Source organism: Haliotis rufescens, unplaced genomic scaffold (assembly GCF_023055435.1).
Source record: "Haliotis rufescens isolate VD_foot unplaced genomic scaffold, xgHalRufe1.0.p SCAF_2, whole genome shotgun sequence".
NCBI classification, from domain to species: Eukaryota; Metazoa; Mollusca; class Gastropoda; order Lepetellida; family Haliotidae; genus Haliotis; species Haliotis rufescens.
The window spans coordinates 16470164-16484008 of NW_025963890.1; the positions used below are offsets into that span (position 1 = coordinate 16470164).

The 13845-nt window shown below is 39.9% G+C and overlaps 1 protein-coding gene across 1 annotated transcript in view; it reads right to left on the reverse strand.

The window, feature by feature from the left end:
• LOC124135642 (MAM and LDL-receptor class A domain-containing protein 2-like) overlaps positions 1-12255 on the reverse strand; it is a 36853-nt gene extending 24598 nt beyond the window's left edge. The window contains exons 1-4 of the mRNA XM_046501072.2: positions 11977-12255; positions 9783-9935; positions 7340-7614; positions 3800-3896 (exon numbers count right to left, since the gene is read on the reverse strand). Coding sequence (XP_046357028.2) covers positions 3800-3896; positions 7340-7614; positions 9783-9935; positions 11977-12028 — 577 coding nt within the window. The 5' untranslated portion in view covers positions 12029-12255. The remainder of the gene's footprint in view (positions 1-3799; positions 3897-7339; positions 7615-9782; positions 9936-11976) is intronic.
• Between the last annotated feature and the right edge of the window lie 1590 nt (positions 12256-13845).

Below are 13845 nucleotides of genomic sequence, written 5' to 3' on the forward strand. Positions count from 1 at the left end.
ATTTAGACAGAGGTGACATGTTTTATTACTGGTATGTCATTAAGACAGCGGTGACATGTCGTATTACTGTGATTTCATTCAGACAGTTGTGACATGTTGTATTACTGTGATAGCATTCAGACAGTGGTGACATGTTGTATTACTGGTATGTCATTAAGACAGAGGTGACATGTTGTATTACTGTGATAACATTCAGACAGAGGTGACATGTTGTATTACTGTGATAGCATTCAGACAGTGGTGACATGTTGTATTACTGTGATAGCATTCAGACAGAGGTGACATGTTGTATTACTGGTATGTCCTTAAGACAGAGGTGACATGTTGTATTATTGGTATGTCCTTAAGACAGAGGTGACATGTTGTATTACTGTGATAACATTCAGACAGCGGTGACATGTTGTATTACTGTGATAACATTCAGACAGAGGTGACATGTTGTTTTACTGTGATAGCATTCAGACAGTGGTGACATGTTGTATTACTGTGATAACATTCAGACAGTGGAGACATGTTTTATTACTGGTATGTCCTTAAGACAGAGGTGACATGTTGTATTACTGTGATAACATTCAGACTGCGGTGACATGTTGTATTACTGTGATAGCATTCAGACAGAGGTGACATGTTGTCTTACTGTGATAGCATTTAGACAGAGGTGATATGTCGTATTACTGTGATAACATTCAGACAGAGGTGACATGTTTTATTACTGTGATAACATTCAGACAGCGGTGACATGTTGTATTACTGTGATAGCATTCAGACAGTGGTGACATGTTGTATTACTGGTATGTCCTTAAGACAGAGGTGACATGTTGTATTACTGTGATAACATTCAGACAGAGGTGACATGTTGTATTACTGTGATAGCATTCAGACAGTGGTGACATGTTGTATTACTGGTATGTCATTGAGACAGAGGTGACATGTTGTATTACTGGTATGTCCTTAAGACAGAGGTGACATGTTGTATTACTGTGATAACATTCGGACAGCGGTGACATGTTGTTTTACTGTGATAGCATTCAGACAGTGGTGACATGTTGTATTACTGTGATAGCATTCAGACAGTGGAGACATTTTCTATTACTGTGATAGCATTCAGACAGAGGTGACATGTTGTATTACTGTGATAACCTTCAGACAGTGGTGACATGTTTTTTTACTGGTATGTCCTTAAGACAGAGGTGACATGTCGTATTACTGGTATGTCCTTAAGACAGAGGTGACATGTTGTATTACTGTGATAGCATTCAGACAGTGGTGACATGTTTAATTACTGGTATGTCCTTAGGACAGAGGTGACATGTCGTATTACTGGTATGTCCTTAGGACAGAGGTGACATGTTGTATTACTGTGATAGCATCCAGACAGAGGTGACATGTTGTATTACTGTGATAGCATTCAGACAGTGGTGACATGTTGTATTACTGGTATGTCCTTAAGACAGAGGAGACATGTTGTATTACTGTGATAACATTCAGACAGCAGTGACATGTTGGATTACTGTGATAGCATTCAGACAGAGGTGACATGTTGTCTAACTGTGATAGCATTTAGACAGAGGTGATATGTCGTATTACTGTGATAACATTCAGACAGTGGTGACATGTTGTATTACTGGTATGTCATTAAGACAGAGGTGACATGTTGTATTACTGTGATAACATTCAGACAGCGGTGACATGTTGTATTACTGTGATAGCATTCAGACAGAGGTGACATGTTGTCTTACTGTAATAGCATTTACACAGAGGTGATATGTCGTATTACTGTGATAACATTCAGACAGAGGTGACATGTTTTATTACTGTGATAACATTCAGACAGCGGTGACATGTTGTATTACTGTGATAACATTCAGACTGCGGTGACATGTTGTATTACTGTGATAGCATTCAGACAGAGGTGACATGTTGTCTTACTGTGATAGCATTTAGACAGAGGTGATATGTCGTATTACTGTGATAACATTCAGACAGTGGTGACATGTTGTATTGATGGTATGTCATTCAGACAGAGGTGACATGTTGTATTACTGTGATAGCATTTAGACAGAGGTGACATGTTTTATTACTGGTATGTCATTAGGACAGCGGTGACATGTCGTATTACTGTGATGTCATTCAGACAGTTGTGACATGTTGTATTACTGTGATAGCATTCAGACAGTGGTGACATGTTGTATTACTGGTATGTCATTAAGACAGAGGTGACATGTTGTATTACTGTGATAACATTCAGACAGAGGTGACATGTTGTATTACTGTGATAGCATTCAGACAGTGGTGACATGTTGTATTACTGTGATAGCATTCAGACAGAGGTGACATGTTGTATTACTGGTATGTCCTTAAGACAGAGGTGACATGTTGTATTACTGGTATGTCCTTAAGACAGAGGTGACATGTTGTATTACTGTGATAACATTCAGACAGCGGTGACATGTTGTATTACTGTGATAACATTCAGACAGAGGTGACATGTTGTTTTACTGTGATAGCATTCAGACAGTGGTGACATGTTGTATTACTGTGATAACATTCAGACAGTGGAGACATGTTTTATTACTGGTATGTCCTTAAGACAGAGGTGACATGTTGTATTACTGTGATAACATTCAGACTGCGGTGACATGTTGTATTACTGTGATAGCATTCAGACAGAGGTGACATGTTGTCTTACTGTGATAGCATTTAGACAGAGGTGATATGTCGTATTACTGTGATAACATTCAGACAGTGGTGACATGTTGTATTGATGGTATGTCATTCAGACAGAGGTGACATGTTGTATTACTGTGATAGCATTTAGACAGAGGTGACATGTTTGATTACTGGTATGTCATTAAGACAGCGGTGACATGTCGTATTACTGTGATGTCATTCAGACAGTTGTGACATGTTGTATTACTGTGATAGCATTCAGACAGTGGTGACATGTTGTATTACTGGTATGTCCTTAAGACAGAGGTGACATGTTGTATTACTGTGATAACAGTCAGACAGAGGTGACATGTTGTATTACTGTGATAGCATTCAGACAGTGGTGACATGTTGTATTACTGGTATGTCCTTAAGACAGAGGTGACATGTTGTATTACTGTGATAACATTCAGACAGCGTGGACATGTTGTATTACTGTGATAACATTCAAACAGAGGTGACATGTTGTTTTACTGTGATAGCATTCAGACAGTGGTGACATGTTGTATTACTGTGATAGCATTTAGACAGAGGTGACATGTTGTATTACTGTGATAGCATTCAGACAGTGGTGACATGTTGTATTACTGTGATAGCATTCAGACAGAGGTGACATGTTGTATTACTGTGATAGCATTCAGACAGAGGTGACATGTTGTATTACTGTGATAGCATTCAGACAGAGGTGACATGTTGTATTATTTTGACATGTTGTATTGCTATTATGTCATTCAGACGGGGTGACATGTTGTATTGCTGTGATATCATTTAGACCATGTATACTTGTTGTGCTACCATACTATCATTGAGAAAACGGTGACATTTTCTATTAATGTGATATTATTATGACCGCGGTTTCATGACGTATTACTCTGAGTTCATTGACATTGCTGTGGCATGTATGTTATTGATACAGCTTAACGACACAATTGCTACTGTTGGGTGACTTTCAAAAAGAACTCGAAATATAAATATGTACATTTTGTTCAGTTAAGTTTTTCCCTTAGTTTATTATTGGTCACAAGAGGGGTACTCGTTATATAAGGGAAGTTTCAACAGGAGCTCAGGTCAGATGGCGTGGTGTACTTACCATCAGTTATTCCGTTACAGTTGCTCTCAAAGAATTTGAAATCGTCCAGTGCGATGTCCCCAACTGGGTTAACACCCGTCCATGCTGTCATCTCGATCTGTCCGGTATAGAATAATATCAAACCGGTACAACAGAATGAGATTTCAAACCCGCTACTGCAACCACAATTTACCAAGAGGTAATTGATCCTGTAAAGATAGCACGGTTGTGAGTGAGTGAGTGAGTTGGGTTTAACGCAGCTTTTAACAGTATTACAGTTATATCACGGCGTGTCAGCTTAATGTGGAAGGAAAGCCCGAAGTGATGCAGGTCTCAGACGGTTACCACTTCGGTGAAACCCACGAGCACGGGTATGGTGCTGACAAACATAGAAACATAATCGGGGCGAACCGGGATTCGAACCCACAATCATAGGTTTCTGGCGTGCCCAAGGGACGCAACTCAGCACAGCGAATCGCGGCGCCTCAGACGCCTGAGCCAGCCGTGCCCCCAGCACGATTGTGAAATCGGTTTACTTGCAACTGTGGATCTACAATTTTACGCATTATCACAATGGTCAAGCATCTTAAATAGTCATGAATCTAAGATGAACATCGATCTTACATCGACACGGATCTTACATCGACACAGATCTTACATTGACATTGATCGTACAAAGACACGGATCTTACACTGACACGGATCGTACTTGGACAGTGATCGTACATAGACACGAATCTTACATTGACACGGATCTTACATTGACATTGATCGTACATAGACACGGATCTTACATTGACACGGATCTAACATGGACATGGATCTTACATTGACACGGATCTTACATTGACACGGGTTTTACATTAACACGGGTCTTACATTGACACGGATCTTACATGGACATTGATCGTATATTGACACGGATCTTACACTGACACGGATCGTACATTGACATTAATCGTACATAGACACGGATCTTACATGGACATGGATCGTACATAGACACGGATCTTACATTGACACGGATCGTACATTGACATTAATCGTACATAGACACGGATCTTACATTGACACGGATCGTACATGGACATTGATGGCACATAAACACGGATCTTACATTGACATTGATCGTACTTAAGACACGTATCTTACACTGACACGGACACGGATCTTACATGGACATGGATCGTACATAGACACGGATCTTACATTGACACGGATCGTACATTGACATTAATCGTACATAGACACGGATCTTACATTGACACGGATCGTACATGGACATGGATCTTACATTGACACGGATCTTACATTGACATTGATCGTACTTAAGACACATAGCTTACACTGACACGGACACGGATCTTACATGGACATGGATCGTACATAGACACGGATCTTACATTGACACGGATCGTACATTGACATTAATCGTACATAGACACGGATCTTACATTGACACGGATCGTACATGGACATTGATCGCACATAAACACGGATCTTACATTGACATTGATCGTACTTAAGACACGTATCTTATACTGACACGGACACGGACACGGATCTTACATGGACATTGATCGTACTTAAGACACATATCTTACACTGACACTGACACGGACACGGATCTTACATGGACATGGATCGTACATAGACACGGATCTTACATGGACATTGATCGTACTTAAGACACGTATCTTATACTGACACTGACACGGACACGGATCTTACATGGACATGGATCGTACATAGACACGGATCTTACATGGACATTGATCGTACTTAAGACACATATCTTACACTGACACGGACACGGATCTTACATGGACATGGATCGTACATAGACACGGATCTTACATTGACATTGATCGTACTTAAGACACATATCTTACACTAACACGGACACAGATCTTACATGGACATGGATCGTACATTGACACGGATCTTACATTGACAGGGATCGTACATGGACATTGATCGTACATAGACACGGATCTTACATTGAAACGGATCTTACATGGGAATTGATCGTACATAGACACGGATCTTACATTGACATGGATCTTACATTGACACGGATCTTACATTGACACGGATCTTACATGGACATTGATCGTATATTGACACGGATCTTACATGGACACGGATCTTACATGGACATGGATCTTACATTTACACGGATCTTACATTGACACGGATCTTACATTGACACGGATCTTACATGGACATTGATCGTACATTGACACGGATCTTACATTGACACGGATCTTACATTGACACGGATATTTCATGGACATTGATCGTACATTGACATGGATCTTACATTGACACGGATCTTACATGGACATGGAAGTTACATTGACACGGATCTTTCATGGACCTTAACCTTACATGGGAATTGATCGTACATAGACACGGATCTTACATTGGCATGGATCTTACATTGACACGGATCTGACATGGACATTGATCGTATATTGACACGGATCTTACATTGACACGGATCTTACATGGACATGGATCTTACATTGACACGGATCTTACATTGACACGGATCTTACATTGATACGGATCTTACATGGACACGGATCTTACATTGACACGGATCTTACATTGACATGGATCTTACATTGACACGGATCTTACATTGACACGGATCTTTCATGGACATTGATCGTACATTGACACTGATTTTACATTGACACGTATCTTTCATGGACATGGATCTTACATTGACATGGATCTTTCATGGACATTAACCTTACATGGACATTGATCTTACATTGACACGGATCTTACACTGACACGGATCTTACATGGACATTGATCGTACATTGACACGGATCTTACATTGACACGGATCTTTCATGGACATTGATCTTACATGGACACTGATCTTACATTGACACGGATCTTACATTGACACCGTGACGGATCTTACATTGACACGGATCTTACATCGACACGGATCTTACATTGACATGGATCTTACATTGACACGGATCTTACCTGGACATTGATCGTACATAGACATGGATCCTACATAGACATTGATCGTACATAGCCACGGATCTTACACAGACACGGATCTTGCATTAACACTGATCTTTCATAGACACTGATCGCACATGGACATTTATCTTAAATGGATCTTTCATGGACGCGTATCGTACATGTACATAGATTTTATGTTGACATGGCAGTGAGCACTAATTCAGTTACATGTATATGACAGAGGTCGGTAAATAATCAACTGATTATCACTGACTCACCAAAGTATGAGTAATGATCCACGTCATAAGAATACGGTGACAGCCTAGTTCCAGTCTGTTCACCCGAGGTCCTTTTTGGACAACTCTTGTGAAAGCATGTGACGCCTGGAACCTATTCCGATCAGAAATCCCTATAGGGGTCTGATAAATGAGATACCCCTTTAAGCAAGGAAACAACGAGGAAGAGCAATGACTCACTGCTTTCCACTTCTTAAACCCATTAGTCAGTACTGTCTTCACTGATACCACAGAATCTTAATGCGACTTAAAGATAACATTAAACACAAACCTGGAGATCTTCTTTTCCTTGTTCAAGGGTAAAATGAGCACATTTCCAATCCGCTCCCTGTTGTCCTGTCTTGAACCATTTACTAACAGATGATGAACCTTCTACCACTGCTGCAGAGAGGTTACCGACCCCATCTCCTTTCATGTGGTACCAGAACCGGAAACAGCCTCCACCAGAAGTCGTGTTAAAAGCCGGACTCAACAGGACGCAATTTCCACTTTCAACTAAGCCGTCTCGAGTTGTTCTCTCCCCCGCATATAGATAAATGTAGTAATCTGGAGAACAATTATCAAATATGTTTCCACTGAAAAGTTTGGCATTTGATTATAGTTTGTGTATGCATTTTCAATGTTATTATAGTTGTGTATGTAGTATTGTGAGTAAGTGAGTGGGTGTTTAATGGAGAAGGGATGGGAGGGGGTGTTGTGCATCAAGTTTTAGGAAGAAAGACTAAGATCTGTTTCCGAAAATGTTTGAAAACGAATTCATATCATTGCAATCTATTCTGTTGCCTTGTGCCGATGATACGGTTCTATTTTCTGATTGGCCTGATAGATTACAGATGACTTTGGTTACATTCAAAGTGTTCCTCTCAAACAGGAGACTCGAGAAATGTCTCGTCGCCCATTTGACACTATAGTTTTACCAATTCCTTTAATAGCTGTAAAACCTGTGGTTATGAGAATATTTAAATTACAGGAAAAAGTAGATCTTAAGTCTATTAAGTTATCGACTGGCCTACGACCGTTTACTCTAGCTTCATGGTCCATGACGAGCTTAACAGATATTGTTTTGGCATAAAAACACACTACTAGCCACTCAATTGAACCCTGAATTTGATATAAATCAAAACAATATATGGTGCATATAATTATAAATTGTTGTATTAGTTAGTAAACATACTTAATTGTAGCGGTCTAACACACATGACATATAACGCAAAAATATATAAATCCTAGACCATTATGTATAATTTTGAATCGATCATGAAAAGAAGCAATCGTTCACGTCATACTATTATTATACAAGAAAGGTGACAAAGCGCTACCCTTAAACTACAGACCAATTAGCCTGTTATCTTTTCTTGGATATCTATAGGAGAGATTATTCTGTAAACGCTTATATAACTATTTCAATGTGAATAGTCTCCTGCACAAATATCAATCTGGATATTGTACTACTTCCCAATTAATTGAAATATAATGATATTGTTGACAAGCATAAATATTATTGTATGGTGTTCTGTGATGTATCGAAAGCATTTGACAGAGTTTGGCATAAAGGATAACTTCATGAACTAAAATATTACGGTATAACGGGCAAGCAATTACTTTGGTTAGAAGACAATATTAGTCATCGGAGAAAAGGTTTTTGTAAATGGCAGCTTTTCATCTTTGAAATTCTCTAAAGTCGGTGTCCCCCAGGGCTCGGTCTTAGGTCACTTCTTGTCTTTAGTCTACCTCAACGATCTCGCTGATAACGAAATGAAATATACTCGTTTTTCTCGCAGACGATACTTCCGATGGCACATCATCATTCTGCAGATATCCTTTATAATAATACCGCTCTTAGCGCATCTATCTCACACAAACATCTGAGTTTGAGTAATTATATATATGTAGACTTTCATGTGTATTAGTGCTTATGTATTTTTGTATTTACGTGTCTATACATAAAATGTGTTCATATAGGCATTTTTTATGTTTATGTTCTTCTTGCAAACATTATGTAAAAGTTTATGTTTTTCATGTAAACATATTTCTCTTTGTTACTTTTATTGTGTATTGTGTTTGAAGAACAATTAAGGGAAGTGTTTAAACTGCGACCTAATGGGAACCTGTCAGCGGCATAATGAGGATATATGAGCATTGACGTCAAAGGCATTTTTATATGTGAAAATATAGAAGCATATATGAACAATCTTACCGGTAATATGAGTACATTAAAACTATTCAAATACATACTCTTGATACCCGAAATGATACATAACTTTCTGAGGCATGTGAAGATTTGAAAATTAACAAATGTACAAACGTTTCCTCGCCTAAGAAAATGTCCATGTTTCAAACTCTTGTAAAATTAGAACATAATCAGAAACAATCAAAAGAAATGCATTTGAAATACGATCAAGTACCTACTTGGTTATCAACTTCGGTTGTCATGGTTGTATATGCATGCACAAACTCAGTCATAGCATTCATGAAAATGGTGCTTGTGCATATAGATATAAAATATGATATGTTTCAAAGGGGTAGCTTCATATGAAATAAACCCACAAAGTAAGCTCATATGGATAATGATACGCAAATCCGGTCATTGCGTACATTTCCTATTATATTTGCGACTGTTGTAATGGTGTAAAATCGGGCTTTTGGACCTGTGTTCACTGGGAACGATCACCAGATTTTCCATAAATAGGGTTATCTGCTATTACTTTTCTTACCCTCTCTTCCTGGTGTGGTGTGACCAGTGTCTGGCCCTGTACCCTGTGTTAAAGTGGCAAAGGAGTATCTCTTCCATTGCCTTACAGATGATCCATGTGTCCATTGACAGAAGTTGGTCTCAAAGTCACAGTCAAGGTTCGCACCCTTTGATACTGCAAAAAACGTGACACACTTCAAACCATTTCAAACAACCGTTTTCATTTGTCCGAGAGGTGGGATAGCCCAGTGGTTCACACCGAAAAACAGGGACCGATTCATCTCAGAGGTGATGTTATTGAACATAACAAACGATACATGTTTTAGACACAACTATCAACCACCACGTGTGTTTGCATTCAGCAATGTTCCAGCTATATGACGGCGGTCTGTAAATAATCTTGTCTTGACCAGTCAATGACCAGTGATTGACATCACGCAATTGGAATACGATGAAATGCATTAACAAAGTCAGTGAGCCTGGCCACCCGATCCCGTCATTCGCTTTTTATGACAAGCATGCGTTGCCGAAGAGCAATTGTAACCCGGGTAATTCACTATCATGAATAACAGTAGATATGTACAGATAGAAGCCGTTTTCCATGTGCACAATACAATGAAAAAATGAGGATTCGTCTTGCAACATAAATAATAGCGACAAAGCCATTTCCATAATTATTGTACAAAGCAGAGATCCCTACTATTCCATAAACATGTGTCAATGAATCACTACCAATTAGTGACGATACTATGTGCTCGCCAAAAGGTGACCTCCATCGGTGGCATCCGTCACAAATACATGCAAAGGAAGGTCAACTGTTCACCTGAACAATCACGGGAACATGTGGTACAAGTCAAAGTAGTGAATTGCATCTGACATTTTTTGTCACTGATGCGTCAAATTTGGAAATGTTCTGAACATATCTACCAGAAAACGTTTTGAAAACCTTACTAAAGCATTGAATGCTGATCCATTTACATTTTGAGCAATAGAAAGAATAAGAAGAAGAGAAAAAGGTCGCCCTTCGAAGATACTATGTCTGAAGGTATTGCATTTGTTATTGTACAATCGACTTCTTAGCCGAGATTTCTTATGAATATGGAACGGGTTTTGTCGCTTTTATTTAAAACACTTAAGTACTACATTGTATTTTTGTCTTTATCTTCGCGTGTACAGCTGTAAACTAAGCTTACATAAACAGAGTCGTGGCTCGGTGTGTTTAAGTTCACGACTCGTACAGATGTATTAGCTTTAGAAGGCCCATGAACGTTTTTTCTCTCCCCTGCGTTATTCAATCTATTTATATTCATTTGTATACCTACGACGTATAGGTGTGTGGACTAGGTACATATCGGCCTTGCATGTCGTATATTCCTTTCATGGCATTCTTTGTCGCTCTCACGTATGTAAATTGGAGCACAGTTATGTGTTGCTCCAAGCTGCAATGGCTGAAAAGCACACACTGTCAAGTATTTCATTTCATCGCAATCTGGCCAACTGCTTTCACCAAAATTTCATTGGCGGTTGAACTAAATTAGTTCACTACCGCTCTTTCTCTGAAAGCAGATTCAATTCGTTGTGTATGGTTTTAATGAGACTCTTTTATTGCTCTCCTTACACCGAACCAACCACACATCCACACGACATACTGTGACTGTACCCACTAACATCAGCGAACACCCCCCCCCCCCCCCCCCCCTCCACACACACACACACCCAACCACACAGACACAGTTTCAGATTATTTGTGTTATGTTTGTTTTTTTTATCATAAATTATTAAGATTCACACACAAACGAACACACACACTAACACACGCACACGCACACGCACACGCACACACACACCGATACTCTCTCTCTCCAATCACACACTACTACAAAACAACCCACCCATCATGTATTTCTCTTCACACTGACACAAGCGACCTTGACCCACAAAAACATATTCCCCATCAGTCACGAGCACACACACACTTCACACACACACACACTTCACACACACACACACACACACACACACACACACACACACACACACACACACACACACACACACACACACACACACTTCACACACACACACACACACACACACACACACACACACACACACACACACACACACACACACACACACCAAATCTGACCCACTACTCACGCACTGCCCCCACATGAAAATTTCTTTAGGCTTCTTTCCGCGTGGCTCACACTTACCTGCTATGACAGCTAGACAGAGGCATATTCCCAAGTACCCTCCTATCGCCATGATGAGTACCCGCTGACGTCCGACAAACACTCCATAAACATCTAATCCAAATATGTCAAATGTTTCACGTCCAATATCGTTCAATTGACATAATGCATTATTCCTCAAATATCAAAAGTCTGTTCGATATTCCCGTCAAAGTGACTACAGTATCATATACTTCCTGGTTTGTATACCCGCAATACATAGTAACAGCAGCTTCTTATTCACAAACAGGGCTAAGCAGTAGAATCAATCAGCCCATGTCAAGTATACAAGATTCCGCGCACAGCCGTTATTCGCGGTTAGTGAACCAGAGCGCTTCACTGCAAGAAGGTCACGATGACCTTAATTCGAGTTGAACACATTCTAATGAACTGTCCAAGTATGTCTAGTTGTATATCACCGATGTTATTCAATCTATTTACAGTGGCACACCTTAGTGGCTAAATATGTATGGTGAACGAGTCATTCGATCATTAATTAAAACAGACGAAAGGCAAAAAGACAAATTAGTTTCTTTTAAATGAGAGGCCTTTAAAACGACATGGTCTTTTAACACCCGTGAACATGTTCACGGAGGTATGGGATGTATTTAATACTGGTCAAGAAGGGAGTTTTAAACCCTTACAAATAATAGTCAATCAGAAAATGTAATAAGAATAATCAAGTCATCATTGTTAGAATGTGTACAATAAATACAGTAATGTTATATTAAGTACTGGTCAATACTGGAAATGTTTATATGTATATATGTATATACACTCTTCAAAAAAAGAAACGCACAGGTCGATTTTTAGTAAATTTATATCACCTAACAAAGTCCATATATTTTATTTAATATCATAGATACTAATATGACATTATGGAGCTCGATAGTCACATGTTGTCGTTGTACAAAGGCATTGAAAACTGTTCATTGTCATGTAACATAAGACCACAAGGTTGCGCTGAACTCAGTGACACGAGCTGTGTGCGTTGGAGTGTTGTCCTGTTGAAACAGCTCCCTCTGGCGGTCAGTGATTGGAAGAAGGTGAGGTTTAAGCATTTGATTGATGTAGCGATTTGCTGTCAAATTTCCCTGAACCACAACCAAGTCAGATCTTGTGGTGTAGGATATGCCCCCCCCCCCCCCCCCCCCCCCCCACATGATGACACTACCGCCACCGAAATTGTCGAATTCACGTACACAATGTGGGGCAAAACCCTCATGTCGACGACGATAAACACGTTGTCTTCCAATTCGCCGGTGAAGACGAAATCTTGATTCATCGCTAAACCACACTCGTCTCAAGTTTCTCAAATTCCAAGGCTGTAAGGCATGGCACCAACGTAAGCGTCGCTGTCGATGAATCTGTTGCAAAACAGGGACGATAACTGGTCTTCTGGGTCCGATTCCAGCCTCGCGAAGATGGTTCCTGACAGTCTGGTCCGATATCCTCCTCAAACCAGGGATGCGTCCTGCAGTCTCCGTAGCTGTGGCATTGTGATGACGTAGGTGGAACAGCAGCGATCCTGTGCAGGAGTGGTAACTCTTGGTCGGACGGTTTTCGGACGGTCTGCAGTGGAATTAAACTGTGTGTATCGGTCACAAAGGCGGCAAATGGTGCTGTGGTGGACGTTGAAGTGGCGTGCAACAGAAGAGTGCGATTCCCCTCTTTGGCATTTTCGTCCAATGGCATTTTCGAACTTGAAAAATGTTGACAACTTAATGACAAATTATTGGCTTATGCTTGCCCTTTTATAGCCACTACCATGAGCTACGAATGCCATAATTTCATTTTGCTTCACTGTTTTTCTCAATGACATTTTTGAAGAAGCGTGAAAACAATGTCGTT